Source organism: Magnolia sinica, chromosome 4 (assembly GCF_029962835.1).
Source record: "Magnolia sinica isolate HGM2019 chromosome 4, MsV1, whole genome shotgun sequence".
In the NCBI taxonomy this organism is placed as follows: Eukaryota; Viridiplantae; Streptophyta; class Magnoliopsida; order Magnoliales; family Magnoliaceae; genus Magnolia; species Magnolia sinica.
In genome coordinates this window covers 28867521-28891163 of record NC_080576.1, presented here as the reverse complement: position 1 = coordinate 28891163, position 23643 = coordinate 28867521, and the positions used below count along the sequence as shown (strand labels likewise).

General features: G+C 41.7%; 1 protein-coding gene across 1 annotated transcript in view; it reads left to right on the top strand.

The window, feature by feature from the left end:
- The window catches only part of LOC131242915 (DNA-binding protein RHL1), a 50215-nt gene that overhangs the window by 15044 nt on the left and 11528 nt on the right, over positions 1–23643 (top strand). Inside the window, exons 7-10 of the mRNA XM_058241893.1 lie at positions 1928–1964; positions 2087–2142; positions 2626–2674; positions 7767–7801. Of these exons, the coding sequence (XP_058097876.1) occupies positions 1928–1964; positions 2087–2142; positions 2626–2674; positions 7767–7801 (177 nt within the window). The remainder of the gene's footprint in view (positions 1–1927; positions 1965–2086; positions 2143–2625; positions 2675–7766; positions 7802–23643) is intronic.

The following is a 23643-nucleotide window of genomic DNA, read 5'->3' as shown; positions in this document are numbered from 1 at the left end:
CTTGAGACGAGGCTTGCTGTAGTCCAACCCATATTAGAGTTGGGCCTAGTCGAAGCCCAACCCATTCCAACTTCTCCTAAGTTGTGTTGGCCCGTACCAGTTCGCCCCCTCGCTCTATCCTGACCATAGTGTGCCGTAAAGGCTGTTACGTAAAGGTAATGGTGGCAACCGTTACACGTTATGGGGTTGTAAAGGCCGTAACAGCCATTATAGAAAAAAAAATGACCCTTAATTGCCGTTAATGGCAGGTTACGTCCCCTATAAAGGCCATAATAGCCTCGTAATGGTCTATTACGGGACAGATACAAGTTTTTCATACTTGTTAATCAACATAACGGGACAGATATAGGTTTTTTGGGGTTTTTTTCAATCAATAAATAAATAAATAATTAAGAGAGAACGTAACGGCTATTATGGGGCCGTAACAGCCGTTATGCCCCGTATTGTAAAGGTAATGGTGGTGGCCGTTTCGGTCACTGTTACCGTTACCGTTACAGAACAACTTGATCCTGACAAGCCCCTCGACTCTTATCTCTTGTGCTGGAGACAGGTGGCCCCTGCATGCCACCAACAGAGTCTGCTATTGACACGTGTTGCAAGGAGATCCCTCCCCGGCCACCTTCAGTCAAAAATGCCATTATTGAAGGGAGACTTGGCTATTCATGGACTGCTCCTTTGGTCAGTAACCCTTTACAGCTGTCTAGGTCATTGAACAATTGCCCCCATGCAGCTTTCTCTGCCTAAGCCGGGAGATTGAGAGAGTATTTGAATTTGAATTCGGACGTACTACTGAGTGCCGCGTTCCCCCTAGTCATGATGGCTCCCAACTTTCTTGAGCCGCGCCCGGCTTTTCCCTAGGTGATGATGTTGGATATGCAGTATTCCTGCGTCTCGATGGACGACAACTGTCTCGAGGAAGCTGAGAGATCGCATCTCAGCCTGCCACGTGGTGAATTTCATCATCGATTGGAAGCCTTGGGGGATATGGATCGCCCAACCCCATCCTTCCCTGCTATCTTGTTGCATCAGCTAGATCCCAAAGAACCTGGCTGCATCATCTGGAGTCCTCCCTTGAGCACTCTGCAAATTGTGAGAATCTCCACTATAGCAGGAGACTCAGCAGACCCTCCTTCTTGCCCTTCTTTAGGCCGTCATCTCGAATCTTCGACTTGGAACAGTGAGTGGACCTCTCTCGCCTTGTCGGATGCTCCCCCTCACAAAGATGTGTGCACAAAAATAACAATTGTTGATACAGTTGGGACTTCAAATGGGTCTTTAATGACTTAAGCACAAAAGGGGCGACATTTGGCAAGTGGGTTGTGGAAGTGTCTTTCATGACAGGATACATGTTGATCTTGGATTCTTGTTGCAATCCTTCCGTAGTCTCATGCGTGAAGAAATGGTCTGTGACTTTGGGTACATAGTTTGTCAGCGCTTCCATCTAGCAAAGCATTGCTTCCATGTTTGATGAGATTTTAATGCATTAGAGAAGCTAACATATTAGTATTCCATTATCCATTTGTACCTGTCCATGCTACCATTTGACCATGCCTATCTCTTCTTGGCAGTGTTGCTGGACTGAAATACCAAACTCGATTCCATGGGAATCTTAAATTGTTTGCAACCCGTAGAAGCGTATGTTTTTATGTCAAATTTCTAACTCTTGCAGTCTTATTTTGTTGTCTTATGTGGGATGCCTTGAACTTCTTCTAGGCTTGATTCCCTTTTCTTTTACCATTTTCAATTTTTCAGTAAATGCACAAGCCATATATTTTTGTCTAATAGCCAAGCTTGCTTCATAAGTCTTATCATTTTTATTTTTTATTTTTAATAAATATTAAAATTGAACCTTGATTCTATGATGAGAATAGAAACATCATTCTCCAGTCATGAGCATGATTTTCTTATGAAGCTTTTGTGTTTTCAGAAATCAACGAGTGTAAAGAAATCTCCACCACTAAAAGGTTGCAACTTTTCCAGATAGCTTTATATTGTTGTGGTAAAATGTAGAAAATCTTGGATGTAACCAGAACAAATGCTGCTGCTCATTCTTAACATGATCAGTGTCTGATTTATGTCTTTCCAGGTTCTTCTCGAAAGAAACAGCCAATCAATTCAAACCAGAAGGCTACCCAGGAGAAAGTAAGAAGCTACATAATACTTGGTGCCATTTAAGATGCCTCTGGACTTCTCTTTACCTTTTTCCCAGTATCAGAAAATTGAGAATATGGTTGATCTGAAATCATGGTCATAACTGGGTCAGGTGGGGCCCGAACCATGGCTCTTGCAGCCTCTGTCTGTCCTGCTAGTTAAGGATCCTGGCCTGACTCGGTCAACTACCAAGTACTAGAGGCTTGGAGAGTTTAAATAAGTTGCGACTGGTGAGCTTCTCAGGCCATTAAGCAGATATAGGCCCTGGCCTAGCCCAAATAATCATATTGGCTTCAAAGCTCAGGCCCATGCCCAGTCCACATGCCTATAGACTCTGCCAAATCTGGCTGGCTGAAAATGGCAGGGCCTGACCCATTTGTACCCCAGATGTTAAAGCTGTGGTCATGGAATATTTGCTATGGGCTTGCCGCTTGAGGAATGCTAAAGAAGCTTGCTGGACTATGCTTGTTGCAGGCCAAAGGAGCTAGCAAGAAAGGAATGCAGACCAAGGGAAAGAAAGCTGGTTAGTATTTGGTTTCATGACATCATCATCATCATCTAAGCTCATCCCAGTTAATTGGGGTTGGCTACATGAATCTTGTTCTGCCTTTCCACTTTAACAAGGGTTAGACCTTCACTTAAACCATAGGTCATCAAGTCTTATCTTGTTACCTCCAGCCACCTCCTTTTGGGCCTTCCTCTTGCCCTTTTATAGCCTTCAACTTGCACCAACTCACTCTTAACTGGTGCGGTTCTTGGTTTCCATGGCACATGATGGCACATGACCGAACCATCTAAAGTCTACTTTCTTTGAAACTATTACCTATTGTTACTAATAAGTTCTCTCAAATGCATTCATTTCTAATTCTATCCTTCCTCATCTTGCCACTCATCCATCTCACCATCCTCATTTCAGCTACACTCATCCGATGAGCATGTTGTTCTTTAACTGCTCAACATTTTGTACCATAAGTCATGGCTGGTCTTATAGCTATCCTATAAAATTTCCCTTTTAGTTTGAGTGGTACATGATGATCACATAAAACTCTAGACGCACATCTCCTCATTTTCACTCATTTTAGTACTAAAACTGCACTCCATATACTTTGTTTTAGTCCGAATAATTTGAAGTCATTAGATTCTAAAGCATCCCTCTATACATTTAGCTTTTTGTTTACACCCTCCCTCATCTTGTCAATCAAAGCCGTGTCATCTGCAAACAACAATACATCATGGTATCTTGATGAGGACATCCGAGTACCATACCAGAGCAGGAGGTCTCGTGTTTGAGACTTCTCACCGGGGGTGATTAATTCATGGGCATTTTCACACCGGTCTCGAGTGGGGTGGCCTATGGGATGCAAGGGCACACTCGGGGTGGGTGGCCCGTGTGAGGTAGGCCTCACCTGTATGAGGCAGGTGGCTCGTGTGAATCGGAACCCCTGTGAAATGGGGCCCACGAGGGGGGGTCGGCCGAGGTCCTAACCCGTGGGATGTGAGGCTTGAGCTATGAGATAAATAGATTGATTCGCCATGCTCTATCAATTCGAGCTTTTACAGTAAGTGATTAATCGTCATGCATCAAATTTGGTATCAGAGCCATAGGTTTAGCATAGGATTTGTATTGCACTTAGGTTAGAGTCACATATAGGGTTAGTAGAGCATACATTGCATATAGGATCTAGGATCATATTGTTGAATTTTGTTCCTAGTTTGGAGTATCGCATTGCTGAATTTTCAGCTAGCATTTTCCACTTATGCCATTGCTGAATTTTCAGTTTAATAATCTCAGGTTGTCACATTGCTGAATTTTTAGTTTGTAATTTTCAGATTACACTTTTGCTGAATTTTCAGTTTGGTACTCTCAAATTACCGTCTTGCTGAATTTTTAACATAATATTTGAGGGTGACGGCTTGCTGAATTTTTAGATTAATTAGATTAGTGTTTCGAGTGTCTAATTTAATCTCTAGGTTGGTTTTATCGTTGTCATAACATTACCCCAGGATCTAGGTTTTCCTTTTAGAGTTCCCTTGTGTATGCCCATTTATTCTGGATGTGGCTTTGGTTTACATCCCACTATGAATCTAGAGTAGGTTGTCGAGGCCCTTAATGCTATTAACCATTGTCTGACGGCCATTGAAGCGCACAATAGGACCACCGCGACTCAATTGACCGTGACCAATGCACATGTTGATTAGCTTGAAGCCTCCCTTCATGGAAACCTCGACACTGGGGAAGATGTCCAATGACTCCAATCACAACTCAGTGATCAAATTGAAGGAGTTCAAACTGTGCCACTTGCAATTGTTAGCTGTGCCTTAAGCTATATTGTGAAAACTGATGATTGGTGCAGGAATTCAATTTTTCACAGTGTAGTGGCAAAAACTGCAAGTTGATCATCGATAGTGGCAGTTGCATCAATGTGGTCTCTGCTAGCACCGTGGACCGCTTAGGTATGCTAGTCGTTCCTCATCCTCAGCCCTATCGAGTCTTATAGGTTTATGCATCTTCGATTCTGGTTTCTCAGCGTTGTCCCATTCCCATCCAGTTTGGTTCCTATACAGACACGTGGTGTGATGTTTTGCCTATGGATATAGGGCACATCATTTTGGGCAGGCCTTGGTTGTATGACAGGGACGAAACACTATTCAGTCGCTCGAATATGTGTTCATTTTTGTATGAAGGCAAAAGGGTTTTCTTGAAGACTCCCACCCAAAAGTACCCCGGAAAAGGAGGACGTCAAAAAACGTGGTCCTGAAGATGTGATGAAACTCTAGCTTGAGTCTCTTCCTATAGTTAATGCCAAAGAGTCTGAAATGGTGACTAAAACTGATTTGACGCTGTATGCCCACATGGCAAGTAAGGTCACACCTGAGGTTATTATGGAGATGCCACCTGAGGTTACACTCGAGGGTAGTGTAGAGTTACCATCTGAGGTGAGTCCGGTATTAGAGAAGTCTAGTGTTGTTATTCCAGAGGACATACCGGATGAGTTTACACCCGCGCGGGACATTCACACGTTGATTCTACCAAACCTTCATCACGATCAAATGAGTCCCAAGGAGGAAGTGGATCTGGAAAGGCAAGTAGATTGCATACCCATGTTAGTGTTCCATAGGCCTTTAGAGTCCGCACATGCATCTACACGACATATGCATGACTTGCATGTGGAGATTAGAAAAAGAATCAATATAAGTAGGAAAGCATACAAAATGATTGCTGATTCACACCATAGGTTTAAAGAGTTTATTATGTGTGATGAAGTCATAATTAGAATATGTCTAAAAAGGTTTCTACTGGAAACCACAAAAAAATTACAAGCCCGTAGCGCTGGACCATATAAAATCTTGAAAAGAATGGGTTCAAATACTTGATAGATCTTCCACTAACGTGGGTATTGGTTCCACATTTAATGTGGAAGATCGTGTACCGTTTCATGGACTTTCCTCTAACTCTCACATGAACTTTGATGATGATGCCCCTTACCTGTCTCATAACCCATGGTCATTACCTAACCCTTCTTCTCAACCTTTATCACCGATACCATCCATATCTACAAGCAGAGAGGAGATAGAGGATATCTTAGATGGAGTAGTTTCCACATGGCATGGAGGTTACCGGGAGTACCTTGTCAAGTGAAAGGGCAGACCAAAGTCGGACAGTATGTTGATCACAGAGGCAGAGCTTCAACGATGAGACCCGGATTTCCTCGAGCATCACTGTAGCTTTATTTTGCCAGAGGCGAAATCTCCTCAGCCTAGGGGAATTGGTGAGGACATCCAAGCACCATACCAGAGGATGTGGGCTGGGCCAGTCTCCTTATGGCTAGATGACCATTACATGGGGCCCGCTTGGCCCAATTCACATTTGTAGCCACGTTGAAGATCCTATGTGACCCCACAGTGGGAAGATGCACGTGAGTAGCATATAGGAGCTTGATGGACACAATGATCTGACCGTTGGATTATCATCATTGGACATCTTGATCATGGACCCCCATGGGCCATGAAATAGTTTAGTTGTTTAGATTATTTACATGCTTCATTATTTTTTGTATAGCTTATATTTATATTGACATTAGGGAGTTAGGAACAACTTTTAATCTATTAAGCGTCATTATGTTGAGAATCTTATCTGAGAGTGTCTTTTTGTAAAAGGTCTTTTTTGAGACTATAAAAGAAAAAGATGGGTGTGTGAATCCCTAATGCCATTATTTTGAAAAGAAAAAGCTGTGTTTTCTCTTCTTCATGTGATTTGAAGAATACTCCATGTGATTTGGAGCTTGGGTGTTGTGTGATTCCATTCACCATTCAACGGAGGTGCGATGCTTCCATCTATCATCTTCATTCTCTCTTCCTTTCTATCCAAAAGAAGTATTTTTTCCAAAAAACTTCATCTCTCTTCTTCCCTACCTATCCAAGACCATCCAAATCATTGTTTTATTCAACTTTTCATCATCAAACTTCAACCCCAACCGAAATCAACCATTGAGGACTCAAAATCCCTAGCCAACAACCCACACGTGCGAGCCCCTAGGCTGACTGTATGAATAATCGCTCAATCCTTTGATTTCCCCTTCCTTCCCCCATCAAAACCCTTTCATTCCCCATTTATAACCCTACCCTAAACCTTAGATCCTCAATTTTCTATTTTTTCCAATTTCTAAACACCCCAATTCCAAAATCCCCAATTTCCATGAACCCTAATTTTTTAAATTTCAGATTTTCCCCTTCCTAACCCTAATCATAAAACCTACAAATCTATCCCTTGAGTGTGAAACATGCCTATGCTAAATTGGAAGTTCTATCCTTCCATCGGGCCTAGTTTTAATTGATTTATGTGATTTATTAGCATACGGGCATGTGATTTAGGTTAAATCAGATTTTATTTTCTATTGTTTATTCTTAATTACTTGGTGGGTTAGCATTTTTTGTTAATTGAATTACTTTATGGACTCTTTCATAATCTCCACGTTGTATGCTAGCATTAAATCATGTATCCTGCATCATATCTCTTCTTGTGAATGCCTCATTAACTCATCCATAACTAATGCGAAAAGGCATGGGCTCAATGTCGAGCCCCGGTTCAAGCCTACAGTAATTGGGTACTCACTTCTCTCTATACTAGTGGTCCTCACGTTTGTTAGCATTCCCTCATTCATATCCTTAACAATGTCAATATATCCTCTTGAGACTTCTTCCTTTCCCAAAACATCAGATGACTTTCTGGGGACCCTATCATATGCTTTCTCTAAAGTAATAAGGCCCATGTGGAAATCCTTCCTCATATCCCTATATTTCTTCATCAGTTGTCCAAGTAGGAAATTCGGTTTCATGATATAAGATATCTTTATCGACGCACGTGAAACAATTATTTATGCGGTAAATTGAAGAGAAGAACCCTATGGTTAATAACTCATGAAAATATTTGATCTTTTCTCCATTTGAAAACATAGGCTATGATCAGCCAATCTATTTTTCAGTTCTGGTTTGTTCTTTCTGATTGGAGTTGATTTTGCAAAATTTTAGCTTGCAATGAATCTTGGTGTGTTTCTGTAGTTTAGACAGGCCAGCAACCCAAACTCACTTTTATCTGAACTTCTGTCTGAATGCAGGGAAGGAAAGTGTCACAAAGCAAAAGCATTCTCAGGTATCATTTGATGAATTCAAGTACTAAAACCTTTCTATTAATAAGAAAGTAAAATCACTCTTATTCTGTTATGATGTAGTGGTGGTTGACTTAGTTTTGTGCTATTTTTCATCTTTTATTTTCTTTTATTCAAAATTTGTCCAGGTGATCATGATAACCCGGTGTTTTGCTCTGTCCATTTCTTTGAATCATTAGAATAATCATGGAAATTGTTTTGACTATTTTTCTTTAGAAGCAAGATAATTCTCACCCCTGTTTGAATGTTTTTAGCTTTTAAGTTGTCTGTTTTTGTTTTCGTACTAGGGGAATATAATGCTTCATAGGCCTACATTACCCTGTTCATCTACCAATGCCATAAAACCGATATGCTTAATTCTTAACAGCAAAAAAGTAAAAACGAATCACATTGGGAAGCTTTATAAAATGATTTTTAATTGATAGATAAATACAAATAGTATGTCGCTATGGCTAATTAATAGTGTTTTCACAACAAATTGTTTTGTAATGCTAGACAACATTTTCTTACTGGATTATGTTGTTTCTGTTTATTATGGCAACACTATTCTGATCTATTATTCTTTGAACCGTAGATGGTTGGGTGGCATGTCCCCAAGAACTACAAATATATTTACTGAAATTGCGGGTAAACCGCTACTAGTGAAGTACTGAGTTATGTCCAAGTGTCCAAGAGTGGGGTGAACAAGACATTTCAAAAATTTTAATCCTACTTAATGCAAATACTAACTTCTAAGCACTTGCAAACATGATTAAATGATAAGCAAGCACAATAAAAAACTAGGATAGTGAAATATATAGAAGCTGCATTGTATCAAACATGTAGTGTGTAGAAATTAAACATACCATGAATCAACACAAACGTAAGCAACAATATGCACTACAAACACAACGATATATAGTGGTTCGGCCACGTGCCTACTCCACTCCCGGCGGACGCACTCAACCCATGAGTGTACCAGATTTCACTATCCAATAGTTTTAAATCAAGTTGACCATGAACCTTTACAACCTGTATAAGGTTATCAAAAATGCCCACACAATACAATAGATACTACGCAAGGGCTCTATCGAAATTGCCTACACAAGGCAGTAGATCCTACACAAGGACTATATTCTCCCATCGGAGTGATGCGGACACAGGTGCATTCAAGGTGTACCAACGAAGAAAGCGCCAACCACAAGTGCCGTCCTTGTGGATAGGCGAATATTGAGGAGCTGAAGACCTTTCACATGTGATTGGACATATAGAAGACCCCACTTAGGGAAGACACATGTGAAGGAAGATTGGAGAAAGAGGACCGAGCGCCCAAACTTTCCCATACTTATGTTATTTGCACGTTTTTTGACTTAGTTAGCGGTCTTTTAGTAATCTTATATCTTTATTTGCTTATCCTAGGGGTATTTTAGTAATTTTATGTCTTTATGTGCTTATTTAAGTGGGGTAAAGCCCTAAATACGAATTTCAACTATTGATGAATGAAAAGCAAACCCTTTGGTTGCCTCCTTCCTCTCTTCTCTCTAATGGTGCTTCTTCTCTCCCCTTGATCTTCTTCTTCTAATTTCTTCTTGTGCCCCTCCAACTTCCTCAAGGTAATAACTTTCTTTCTTCTATTTTTTTTGTTTTGGCTAATTCCTCTTCGATCAAAATCTTGAGAACCGATCTAAACCCTAAATCCCCAAATTCTCAAATCCCTAATCCGAGAAACTTCTTGGTTCTTCGGACTAGTGATCTTCATTGATCGATTGGGTGTGACCATGCAAGATCGGAAGGTCTCATTCCTCGCCGGATCCAACCTAAGTAGTAATTGAATTCCATACTCCATGGTTGTAGTGATGGCCCGCTCCATTGCATGTTTCCTTTATGATTTTCTCGTTATGATGATTATTGTTAGAATTTTAGATCATTCATTCCTTTTATTTCCATTGTTTAATTATCTCCATGAGCATGCATCATAATTAGGGTTGTCTGCACAAATTTGGTATCAGAGCCTAGGCTTGCATGGTTTTTGTCTAGATCGAGTTATCAAATTAGGGTTTTGATTTTTAGGTTTAACTTGGGAAAGTTTCAAGTTTAGAAAGTTTTCAATTTTCGAAACTTTCCAATTTTAGAAAGTTTCTAATCTGGAAAATTTTCATATTTGAGTTGTTTCCTGTTTCAACTTAATTGTGTCAGTTCATAGTAGTTTTGCATTCATCGCATTCATCTTGAAAGTCATAACACCTAGTAGTCTAGTTAGGTAGAGTTTGGTTCAAGTCTTCATTGTATGCCCACGAGAAGAGGTAGAGGTTTCGGACTTCAACCTACCATGAATAACGAGCAGTTATCTGAGCAACTTGCTCAATTGATACAAAAGATAACCGCCCTAAGCGAGTCAAAGGCGTGAGTTTGCCCGCCTTGAGAACCAAATTACCACCACCATGACTAAGGTGGAGCAACTAGAGGCGTCCCAAAAGGAAAACCCCGCCGTAGGGGAAGATGCGCACTCCCAAGTGGAAGGAATCATTGAAGAACGTGCTGCCACACGTGGTGGTAGTGAGGATAGAGATCGTGGTAACGGTCGTGGTGTGGTGCGAGAGGCACGAACCACATGTGGTCATCAAGACCGTTATGATCCAGATGAGCGTGCGATGAAGAGTGTGAGAGTTGAGGCCCCGAGTTTTGATGGACGCTTGGATCCCAAGGCATTCCTTGACTGGGTTGCTGACATGGACCACTACTTTGAGTGGTATGGCATGTCAGAAAACCGTCAAATGCGGTTTGCTAAGATGAAGCTTGTGGGTCAAGCCAAGCTCTTCTGGACCAACACCGAGCGTAGGGTAGAGAGAGTTGGTAGAGCCCCTATCACACATTGGTATGAGATGAAAGAGAAGTTGAAGGAGAAGTACCTTCCTCTCTCATACCGTCAGAAGCTCCTTGACCAATGGCAATCCTTACGCCAAGGGTCAATGTCTGCCGCTGACTACATCGCTAAATTTGAAGAGTATGTGATGCGATGTGATATCCGAGAAGACCCTCTAGTAACGCTCTCGCGTTTTAAGACGGGCCTTTGTGCGGATCTTCAGCGCGAGCTTATCACTCGGCCCTTAACGGACTTAGATGAAGCATATCAAGTCGTGCAGGAGTTAGAGCAGTATCTGAAGGCTCCTGTCGTTCGTCGTTTTGAGTCCCGAGACTCCAATACTAGATCTAGTTCCCAAGGAACTAGACCTAATATTGGTAATCAACCTAGGGCACAAGCGACCATTCCGCCTAGGCCTAGGGAGGACAAGGGCAAAGGGGTTCTTGGTGCCGGTCCTAGTAACATGAGCCAAGTGAGGTGCTATGAGTGTGGCAACCTTGGCCACATGTCTAATCAGTGTCCTACGAAGAGCCGTGGGAGAGCCTTAGTTATAGGCGAATCCCACGAGGGTGGAGATGACCAGGGTGATTATGAAGTTGAAGAGTATCACCCTGAAGGAGGACTTACTGATGAAGAAGTGGATGGAGAAGCAACGCTTGCAGTAGTCAGGCGTGTGTTAGCTCAGTCTAGAAGTAGTGCTGACTGGCGTCGAAGCACTATCTTCTACACTATTGCCAAGTGTGGTGAAAAGAATTGTAAGGTGATAGTGGACAGTGGAAGTTGTCAGAATGTGATTTCCACTAGTACCTTAGATCGCTTAAAACTGAAATCCACACCTCATCCAGACCCGTATAAAGTTTTTTGGGTTGACAAGACATCCCTACCTGTCACCCAGCAATGTTTAGTCCCCATCGAGTTTGGGTCATACAAAGAGTCCCTGTGGTGTGATGTTTTACCTATGGATGTGGGGCATGTTATCCTAGGTAGACCGTGGCTATTCGATAATGATGTCACGATCTTTGGCCGTTCGAATGCGTGTACTTTTATATATAATGGTAAAAAGATCAAACTTAATCCCATGCCACCTGAGAATACACTAGGAAAGAAGAAGGATGAGAAGGCAAGTGAGCCTAGAGAAATGGGGAAATCCAAACCTAAGTCTTTACATATAATCAAGAGAGTTTGAAAAAGAGGCTAAGGAGGATTCTATGGTGTATGCCCTTGTGGCTAGAGAAATTACACCTGAGGTTCCATCAGAGTTGCCCCGTGAGGTGACCTCGGTCCTGAAGGAATACAGTGATGTATTTCCTGAAGACTTACCGAATGAGTTGCCACCTATGAGGGACATACAGCACATCATTGATCTTGTCCCAGGGTCTACTCTACCGAACCTTCCTCACTACAGGATGAACCCTGCAGCGCATGCAGAGTTGAAGAAGCAAATTGATGAGCTTCTACAAAAGGGTTTCATCCAAGAGAGTATGAGCCCGTGTGCCGTGCCTGCATTGTTGACGCCAAAGAGAGACGGCACGTGGCGCATGTGTGTGGACAGTTGTGCCATAAACAAAATTACTGTCAAGTATAGGTTCCCTATACCTAGACTTGATGATATGCTTGACATGATGGCCAGGTCCACTATATTCTCTAAGATAGACCTCAAGAGTGGATATCACCAAATCCGTATACGCCCAGGAGATGAGTGGAAGACGGCGTTTAAGACGAAAGATGGGTTGTATGAGTGGTTGATCATGCCCTTCGGCTTGACTAACGCACCCAGTACTTTTATGCGGGTGATGACACAAGCTTTAAGGCCGTTCATGGAAAAATTCCTAGTGGTGTACTTTGACGATATTCTTATTTATAGTACCACTAAGGAATCACACCTTGAACATTTAAAGAAGGTCTATAGTGTCCTTAGGAAGGAAAAGTTGTACGCTAATCTTAAGAAATGTACATTCATGTCTAGCCAAGTTGTGTTCTTAGGATTTATAGTGTCATCTGAAGGGATGCGCGCAGACCCTAAAAAAGTCAGGGCCATAGTTGAGTGGCCAGAACCAAGGAATATTCATGAGGTGCGAAGTTTTCACGGCCTAACAACTTTTTATCGTCGGTTCATTAGGGGTTTTAGGCACGATCATGGCTCCCATTACGAGTGCATGAAAAAGGGAGAGTTCGTGTGGTCTAAAGCCGCCGTCAAGGCTTTTAAAGAAATTAAGGGCAAGATGGTGGAAGCTCCTGTCATGCGACTACCTGACTTTTCTACAGTCTTTGTAATAGCGTGCGATGCGTCCGGTGTCGGTATAGGTGGAGTGTTGAGTCAAGAAGGACACCCAGTGGCCTATTTCAGTGAGAAACTGAATGAGGCAAAACAAAAATACTCCACTTACGACAAAGAATTTTATGCGGTAGTGCAATCCCCGAGACATTGGTGATACTACCTCCTACCATAAGAATTCGTTTTGTTTTCTGACCATGAGGCTTTCAGATATTTGCATTCTCAGAAGAAACTCAACCCAAGGCATGCCAAGTGGGTAGCGTTTCTTCAGAAATATTCGTTTGTTTTGAAACACAAGGCCGGAGTTGAAAACAAACCAGCGGATGCCCTTAGTAGGAGAGTGGCGTTGCTCAACTCTTTGAGTGTAGAGGTAGTCGGATTTGAGCAACTGAAAGATGAATACCCCATATGTCCTGATTTTGGGGGTACTTACACGTCGCTCTCTAGTGACCAGCATATTATGGGTGGATATGTTCTTAAAGATGGCTTTCTTTTCAAGGGAGACAGACTTTGTATTCCCGTATGTCCCTTCGTGAATTCCTCATCTGGGAGCTTCATTCGGGAGGGATAGCGCCATTTTGGTCGTGATAAGACCATTGCCCTCGTGGAAGATCGTTTCAAAGCCTCACGCGAGACGTAGCCAAAGTTTTAGGGCAGTGTCGATGTCAGCTCGCAAAGCAAAGAAAGCAAAATACTGGGTTGTACACGCCATTGCCAGTGCCACATGCTCCGTGGCAGGACATTAGTATGGACTTCGTGCTCGGGCTTCTCAAGACTATAAAAAAGCACGATTCCGTTTTTGTCGTTGTGGACCGTTTTTCTAAAATGACGCATTTCCTCCCATGTTCGAAGACGTCAGATGCGTCTCATGTTGCTCGTCTTTTTTTTGATGGTGTGGTGCGTCTCCATGGGTTACCTAAAACCATAGTGTCTGATCGTGATGTTCGATTTACTAGCTATTTTTGGAAGACACTGTGGCACATTATGGGAACTCATTTGCAATTTTCTACTGCTTACCACCCACAAACAGATGGTCAAACTGAAGTGGTAAACCGTATCCTTGGAAATCTTCTACGTTGTCTAGTGGGTGAACATGTTAAGACTTGGGACCTAATTTTACCAACTGCTGAACTTGCTTATAATGGGTCAGTTAATAGATCTACAGGGTTGAGTCCTTTTGAAATTGTAAGTGGTTATAAACCTAGAATGCCCATAGATCTCTTACCTATGTCTGTTACCCAAAGGTCTTCTGAGTCAGCCGATGCATTCGCACGCCATATTCATGATTTGCATACACATATTAGACAGCGGTTAAATAAGAGCAATGATGATTATAAAGTTTCAGCTGATTCTCATCGTAGAGTGCAAGAATTTCAAGAAGGAGACTGTAATGGTGCGAATAAGGCCAGAGCGATTCTCTCAAGGATCTGCAAAGAAATTACAAGCGCGTAGTGCTGGACCATTCAAGATATTACAAAAGGTTGGGTCCAACGCGTATCGGGTTGACCTTCCATCTGAAATGAGCATTAATCCAACTTTTAATGTGGAAGATCTAGTCCGTGCCCATACTCCCATTGTTGATACATCATCCCTTTCATGGCCTTTTTCTGAGTTTGCTACCCAACCCCTTCCACCCCCTCCTCCACCCATTACCCATAAAGAAGCAATTGAGGAAATCTTGGATGACGAGATAGTATCCACGAGAGATAGGGGTTTCCAAAGGTATCTTGTCAAGTGGAAGAACAAACCATCGTCTGAATCTACGTGGCTGTCGGGCGACGCATTGCAGGGTATTGATCCAGATCTACTTGAGCGTTACAAAAGTTTCAACTCGTCGGGGTCGAGTTTATCTCACCCGAGGGGAATTGATGCGGACACAGGTGCATTCAAGGTGTACCAACGAAGAAAGCGCCAACCACAAGTGCCGTCCTTGTGGATAGGCGAATATTGAGGAGCTGAAGACCTTTCACATGTGATTGGACATATAGAAGACCCCACTTATGGAAGACACATGTGAAGGAAGATTGGAGAAAGAGGACCGAGCGCCCAAACTTTCCCATACTTATGTTATTTGCACGTTTTTTGACTTAGTTAGCGGTCTTTTAGTAATCTTATATCTTTATTTGCTTATCCTAGGGGTATTTTAGTAATTTTATGTCTTTATGTGCTTATTTAAGTGGGGTAAAGCCCTAAATACGAATTTCAACTATTGATGAATGAAAAGCAAACCCTTTGGTTGCCTCCTTCCTCTCTTCTCTCTAATGGTGCTTCTTCTCTCCCCTTGATCTTCTTCTTCTAATTTCTTCTTGTGCCCCTCCAACTTCCTCAAGGTAATAACTTTCTTTCTTCTATTTTTTTGTTTTGGCTAATTCCTCTTCGATCAAAATCTTGAGAACCGATCTAAACCCTAAATCCCCAAATTCTCAAATCCCTAATCCGAGAAACTTCTTGGTTCTTCGGACTAGTGATCTTCATTGATCGATTGGGTGTGACCATGCAAGATCGGGAGGTCTCATCCCTCGCCGGATCCAACCTAAGTAGTAATTGAATTCCATACTCCATGGTTGTAGTGATGGCCCGCTCCATTGCATGTTTCCTTTATGATTTTCTCAGTTATGATGATTATTGTTAGAATTTTAGATCATTTATTCCTTTTATTTCCGCTGTTTAATTATCTCCATGAGCATGCATCATAATTAGGGTTGTCCTGCGTCACGGAGGCCTTATGAAAGGTTTTGGCGAGTTTGGAGAACCAAATTCTGAATCCCAAGCCTACACAAAGAAAGGGCTTCAGACAAAATGGATTCTAATACTTACCTCTAAGAGAGTGAGCCCCATTCAACACATGTTGATGAAGATATTCTATTTGATGAAGATTCTTCAGCTCCCTTGAACCACAATCGAAGATGCCGAGGTTGTTGGGTAAATCTAATCTAGTTAATGATTGATCTTTAAGAGCTAGAGAAGATTCCCAAAGCTAAGTGATGCAAGACAATTAGTCACTTGCTTTAAAAGCTCGAACTGTTAGAGCATGAAGAATCAATCCCTTTATCTTATAGCTCAGGCCTCACATCGCATGGGCTAGGACCTCAGCTAAACCCCTCCTGAGCCCTAAATCACATGGGTACCGCCTCACACGAGCCACCCGCCTCACACAGGTGGGGCCCGCCTCACACGGGCCGCCCACCCCGAGTGTGCTCCTACATCCCACAGAATACCCCACTCAAGCCCGTTGTGAAAATGCCCCTGCATTAATCACCCTCGGTGAGGAGTCTTGAACACGAGACCTCCCGCTCAGATACCAATTTGATGTAGGACAATTAGTTACTTGCTCTAAAAGCTCGAATTGTTAGAACATAGCAAATCAATCCCTTTATCTTATAACCCAAGCCCCACTTTACATGGGTTAGGACCTCGGCCGAACCCCCCTCGTGAGCCCCAAATCACGCGGGTACCACCTCACACGGGTTGCCCACCCGAGTGTGCCCTTGCATCCCACAAACAACCCCACTCGAGCCCGGTGTGAAAATGCCCTTGCATTACTAAGCATTCAGAGATCCCAACACAATGATTTGCCATCAAGGAGTGTTGCTAGATCATCAATGAAGGCTAGAGTTCATAGTTCAATCCAAGCAATGAATGTTCCAATGATTGCCTTTAAGCCATGGATTGAATGATGAACTCCAATAGGAAAGAGGGCTTGAGAGTAAGGGTATTAACTCTAGCAATAACTCTCACAAAGCTCTCTTCAATGCTCGCTCAAAAAGCCAAGAAACAACCCTAAGTGATATATAGAGTAAAATCCCAACGGTAAAAAAACGGGCAGAAATCTGTCGTTGTTGATGCCATCGAAAGGTCTTCGATGCCATCGAAGTTTCCTTCGATGTCATCGAACCTTCTTCGATGTCATCGACTCCTACACCAAGGTTTTCAAATAGGTGCTGGATAGATTCTGTTCGATGTCATCGAGCAACATTCGATGTCATCGAATGATGACTCGATGCCATCGAGATTTTTCTTGAAAAATGGACTGAGGTTGCTGGACAGTTTTGAGCAAATTTTTTATGTCATCAAACATCCTTCGATGTCATCGAAGTTTCAATTTTGATGTCATCGAAGTTTAAATTTCGATGCCATCGAAGACATTTCAATGTCATTGAGAATTAAATGATTTTCCTTTGAAAACTCTTTAGACAGTTTTGTCAATATCTCAATGCCATCGAACAACATTTCAATGCCATCGAAATTTGTCATTGAGCGTGCTTCGATGCCATCGAGAAATAAATTGATTTTCCTTGAAAGCTCACTGGACAAATTGGTCCCAACATCGATGACATTGAACCTTCTTCGATGTCATTGAAATTTGAATTTCGATGTCATTGAAGTGAGTTTGATTGCATCGAAAATATCAGAGTTCTTTCAAAGCTTGATGGAGAAATTTGGCCTCAGTTCAATGTCATCGAAGTATGTTTGATGTTTCGATGTCATTGAACTTCCTTCGACGCCATCGACAATATCCGGTATTTTTATAGTTTGCTTGCTAGACAATTTGACCATTGTTTCGATGCCATCGAACAAGACTTCGATGCCATCGAAGAACATGATATTTACCAATTTGATTCATTCTCCACAAACTTTAAACTAACTCTAAATCTAAGCTTACCAAGGGTTTTGCAAATATAGTTTTGGGTAAGTTAGGACCATTTTTAAGCGAGGTTATTACCTGATAAGGTTTGGTTAGGGATGTGAGGCTTAATATACCTATGATGCGTACTTGAATCTTTTCAACTTGGTGAGTCTTCGGTCTTGTATTCTTCATATAGGGCTCACTTGACTCTTAAGACTCAACATACACACATATTGACAAACCAGGGCACTTTCAATCTCCCCCTTTGTCAATTACGTGACGAAATACCTAATAAACCCTAAATGGTCTATACAACTCAAGATTTCACATTATTACAATGCTTTTACAAAAATATACAAATAATGAATTGTGCTTGTGTTGCTACTCCCCTCATCTTCCGCTCCTTGCTCGCATGACCTCGAAGAATGGTCCCAATGCGGTCATGATGGCGTTGATGTCTGTGAGTGTGCGTCGAATCAGGTGTGCACGGGATGGTGGGTGGGGGACGAGAGTCGTCTGCTGTCGGCATGTTTGTGTCTGCGCCCTTAGTCTCTCCCTGTGCGTCGACGTTGTCCCGATGTGCCGATGCTAAGGTGGTCGCTGAAGCTCCGTCAGATTCATCCGCTTGATATTGACTTGAGTGAATTTTGGCGCTGGTAAAAAATGATCACCTGTAGCCAACAATCCGTTGTCCCGAGACAATAACCATACTAAATGGGGACACGGAAGATACGTAGGACGGGTTCCGTGGAGAACAAAGGCTATTTGATGGAGGATGATAGAAGGGAGACGTAACCGATGACCGGAGGCGACACAATATAGGATCCCACTCATAAACGGAGTTAAGTCAACTCGATTTGTACCCCTAGGATACACATTTGTAGTGAAAATTCCATGAAGAACTCGATATTGTGTTGACATGTGCGTGGAACGTAGAGTGTTCCCTTCATGCCAGGGAACGTCTACTCCATTGCACAGAAACTTGGTCATCATGGAGCGCACAGTGGGAGAATTGGTATTGAGGTCTCCCAGACCAACTGGTGAATAAGGAACACCTAAAAGATGTGCTAGCTTAGCAATTGTGATGACCGTAGTGGTCCGCTCGTTGGTAACGGAGAATGACTGGCAGTCCAGGACTGGTGAGTGGCAATATGCCAGAAATTGATAAATTTGTTCATTTCGCGTTGTCCCACCGAACTTAAGGGCATTGCTTCAACCCACGGTGTCGAGGATGGATTCGATCCCAAAGGGACCAATACATCCTTGGTCTACTTGTCGCTCCGGATTGATTTTCCGCCCCCTATATTTTTCCAATAGCGTATCGCTGGGGGTTGGAATTGTCGGAATGGGCATCTCCATTTGCAGCGTCCCTCAAATAGGTGTTTCCTACCGCGAGGCAGGAGACGTGAGTGTTGAGGGCTCTGCTGGAGCCTTGGTCCTGCGATGAGGTGCGCATTGCTTGTACCATGTGGGGCGAGATGTTTCCCCTTGAGCCGGGGCTTTTCACTTGTCCTTAGGCATGGTGCAAATCAAGAAATAAACAAAGATTTTCCAAGAAATACTATAATGAGATGCACAATCACAAGGAAATCCCTAAATCAAGCCTATCAACCCTAAATCGGCAACCTAAGATAATGAAAACGAAAATGGATGACACTATGGGATGCCTTACCACACAAGAAGACCAATGGAGGAAGAAAATCGAATGAGGAACGTCCACCGAAGCTCCAAGGAGGAAGGGAGACGAATAGCCGTGCGGTGAAGAACAGGTGGAGTGAAAAATGAAAAATCTCGCGCGCCCGATTTTATACTTGTCATGATTCTTCGATTGCATCGAAGTGTCTTCAATGCCATCAAAAAACTTCCAGATAGGTCAGAGATGCGCGAAGGGTTTCGATGGCATTGAAGACGATGCCATCGAAGCAATTAGTCAATTCAGATTTTCCAGTTCAGCTTGCACGGAGATATACAATGAGATGCACACATATACCAACAATTCATTATTTGTACACTCAACAAAATTCACAAAATAAAAAATAAACAAGAAATAAATAACAATATATCCAAAAAGAATAATGAGGCCAAAAACCCGCAAATATATCAGTTAAAACATATGGGCCGATGATGAAATTAGACCGCACATACTCCAATAGATTTTTGAAGATCTCCAAATCTAATGGCATCCAGCGGTTTCGTTAATATATCGGCAAGTTGTCGCTTGATAGACACATAATCCAACAGAATCTCATTTTCCTCTACAAGCTCATGTATGAAATGGTGTCGGATGTCAATGTGTTTTGTTCTAGAATGTTGAACTGGATTTTTTGAAATGTTAATGGTACTTGTATTATTGCAAAATAGTGTCATTGTTGATTGGTCAGTCCCATAATCCAACAACATTTGCTTCATCCAAAGAAGCTGCGCACAACAATTACCGGCTGCAATGTATTCAGCCTCGGCTGTAAACATAGATATAGAGTTTTATATCGATAGCATCGAAGACCCTTTGATGACATCAACAATGATTGATTTTTGCTCGTTTTTTGACCTTTGGGATTTTACTCTATATATCACTTGAGGTTGTTTATTGGCTTTTTGAGCGAGCATTGAAGAGAGCTTTGTGAGAGTTATTGTTAGAGTTAATACCCTTACTCTCAAGCCCTCTTTCCCATTAGAGTTCATCATTCAATCCATGACTTAAAGGCAATCATCGGAACATTCATTGTCTGGATTGAACTATGAACTCCAGCGTTCATTAATGATCCAACAACACTCCTTAATGGAAAATCATTGTGTTGGGATCTCTGAATGCTTAGCTTTGAGAATCTTCTCTAGCTCTTAAAGATCAATCATTAACTAGATTAGATTTACCCAAATCTTGACCCAACAACCTCGGCATCTTCGATTGAAGCATTTACAACGGGTTGCGGTTCAAGGGAGCTGAAGAATCTTCATCAAATAAAAGATCTTCATCAACATGTGCTGAATGTGGCTCATTCTCTTAGAGATAAGTATTAGATTGTCTGAAGCCATTTCTTTGTGTAGGATTGGGATTCAGAGTTCGGTTCTCCAAACTCGCCAAGACCTTTCATAATGCCTCCGATGGGAGAATACATGTATAGTCCTTGTGTAGGATCTACTGCCTTGTGTAGCCAATTTCGATAGAGCCCTTGCGTAGGATCTATTGCCTTGTGTAGGCATTTTTGATAACCTTGTGTATGTTGTAAAGGTTCATGTTCAACTTGATTTAAAACCATTGGATAGTGAAATCCGGTACACTCATGGGTTGAGTGTACTGGATTTAAAACCTTGTGTATGCATTTTTGATAACCTTGTGTAGGTTGTAAAGGTTCATGGTCAACTTGATTTAAAACCATTGGATAGTGAAATCCGGTACACTCATGGGTTGAGTGCGTCCGCCGGGAGTGGAGTAGGCACGTAGCCGAACCACTATATATCTCTGTGTTTGTGGTGCATGCTATTGCTTATGTTTGTGTTAATTCATGATATGTTTAATTTCTGCACACTACATGTTTGATACAATGTAACTTTTATATATTTCACTATCCTTGTTTTTTATTGTGCTTGCTTATCATTTAATCCTGTTTACAAGTGCTTAGAAGTTAGTATTTGCATTAAGTAGGATTATTTTTTTTGAAAAGTCCTATTCATCCCCCTCTAGGACACTTGGACATAACTTAATACTTCACTAGTAGCGGTTTACCCGCAATTTCAATTGGTATCAGAGAGGGTTCCTCTTGAAGGGTTTAACAACCTAGAGGGAGATCCTACCTGAAGTTGGAAGAATGTCCAAAGGAGAGGGAACATCGGTCTCTTGACCGCCAAGTTTTGATGGTTCAAATTATGCATTTGGAAAGCTAGAATGAATATTTTTCTGCAATCTTTGGACCATGATGTATGGGATATTGTTGAGAGTGGGTATGAGCCACCAATGGAACAAATTGTACTTGATAATGACACTACCATATCTCGACCAAAACAAAAGGCATTTTGGACTAACTATGAAAAACAAAGGAAAACATGTGATGCTAAAGCAGTGAATGCAATTTATTGTGTTGTTTCACAAGAGGAGTTTAAACACATGCATGTGTGAAACATCAAAACAAGCATAGGATTTGTTGGAAACCACCTATGAGGGAACAAGCACCATAAAATGTTCAAAGCTATAGCTCCTAACAGTTCATTTTGAGAACATAAAAATGGAAGATCATGAGACCTTTATGGAGTTTTACACAAAACTGAATGATATATGTAACTCCATGTGGGGACTTGGAGAGAGGGTTCCGATACCAAAAATTTGTAGGAAAATCTTGAGATCCCTATCGGAACGCTTCAGTTCAAAAGTCACCATCATAAAAGAGTGTAGAAATATCGATGAAATGAAAGTAGAAGAACTCATAAGTTCCCTACAGACTTTTGATATACACTTTAAAACCCTCACCAAATCTAAACATATTGTCCTCAAAACTTTTAAAAACAAAGTTGAATCTGAGGAGGATAGTGAAGAGGATGATGGAGATGAGGAGGTGACCCTTTTGGCGAAACGGTTCAAAAAGTTCTTCAACAAGAACCGTGGAAGAATATTCAACAAAAATGGAAATTGTCATGACCATAAGTGCCAAATAGGCAAACCATCTAAAAGGTCAAAGGAGCCCCAATGTTATAATTGCCGAAAGTATGGCCATCTATCTATTGATTGTCCCACAAAGAAATCAAAAGGAAAGGTTATGGCAGCCACATGGGACGACATCGAAGACTCCGATTCAGATACAAGTGAGTCTGAGAGTGATGGAGACCAAAAATCTTTGAAAATTCTTATGACCTCCACCACTACGGTCATCTTGGATCTAGGGGACAGTAAGGAGATAGATGAGCAACAAATTGAAAAGGCCTCCTCCTCCTCCTCAGAAGATGAAGTAGAAGGAGAAGAACAAGAAAATGACAACATCCAGGTGTCCTATGACCAGCTTTATACTCACAACAAAAACATTCTTAAAATGCTTGGTCAGGCCTACAATGAGATCAAACAGCTGAAAGAAGTTTTGGATGAGGCATTTGCTGTTAATACCAAGTTGGCTGATGATAATCAAGAATCCCATGTTGAAAACGCCTTGCTTGGAAGAGAAGCAGTTGATGCTGATTTTAAAATTGAAAAATTGACCAAGAAGGTTAAACATCTAGAATTAGAAAATGAAAAATTGAAAACTGAAAATGTAAAGTTGAAAACTGAAAATGAAAAATTGAGACTAGATGTAGAGAAATCCAAACATTCAACTGAACTTAGTCATAGGTTCTCCCAAAGTGATGAAAAACTAGAAAGACTTTTAGGTTTGGGAAGAAATTCTAGGGATAAGAAAGGATTAGGCTATGAAACTTGCAAATCTAGCCCTTCTCTTGCACCTCCTATGATTAAGAAAATAGTTGCATCTGGCAGTCAAACAAAAGCTACTCCTATCTGCCATTCATGTGGAGACATGGGATATTTTAAATTTGAATGTCTAGCATTTAGACAGCCCCATTCCACTTCCGGTTCAAGCAATATCGGTAAATTCAAACCAACGGGTAAAATGATGCATAAACCAAAGAGTCCTCCTACAAAAGTTCCAAATGAAAGGAGGAAATTCCCTACTCCTAAAATGACAAAGAGGATGAAGGAGTTGCTGAAACAAGTAGCACAACTGAATTAGAAAACCAAGGAATTGATGAATCAGGCGAATCTGAATCAATTTCCCCAAAAATCCAAATCACCCAGGTATAACCAGCCTAAAGGAGAAACCAAAAGGATTACTTCATCTCCAAAGAAGGTGGTTACCAAATGGGTTGTGAAAAATAAAGCTAACTGCCTTGTAATTCATACAACACTCAAAGCAGGCAATAACTCTAAATGGTATCTTGATAGCGGTTGCTCCAGGCACATGACTGGTGACAGGACCCACTTTTGTAGTTACACAGAGTTTGATGGTGGGTCGGTCACTTTTGGAGATGGGAGCACCGCCAAGATTATTGGACGTGGGAGTGTATTGTCGGGCTTGGATTGCCCAAGATTGAGGATGTTCGTTGT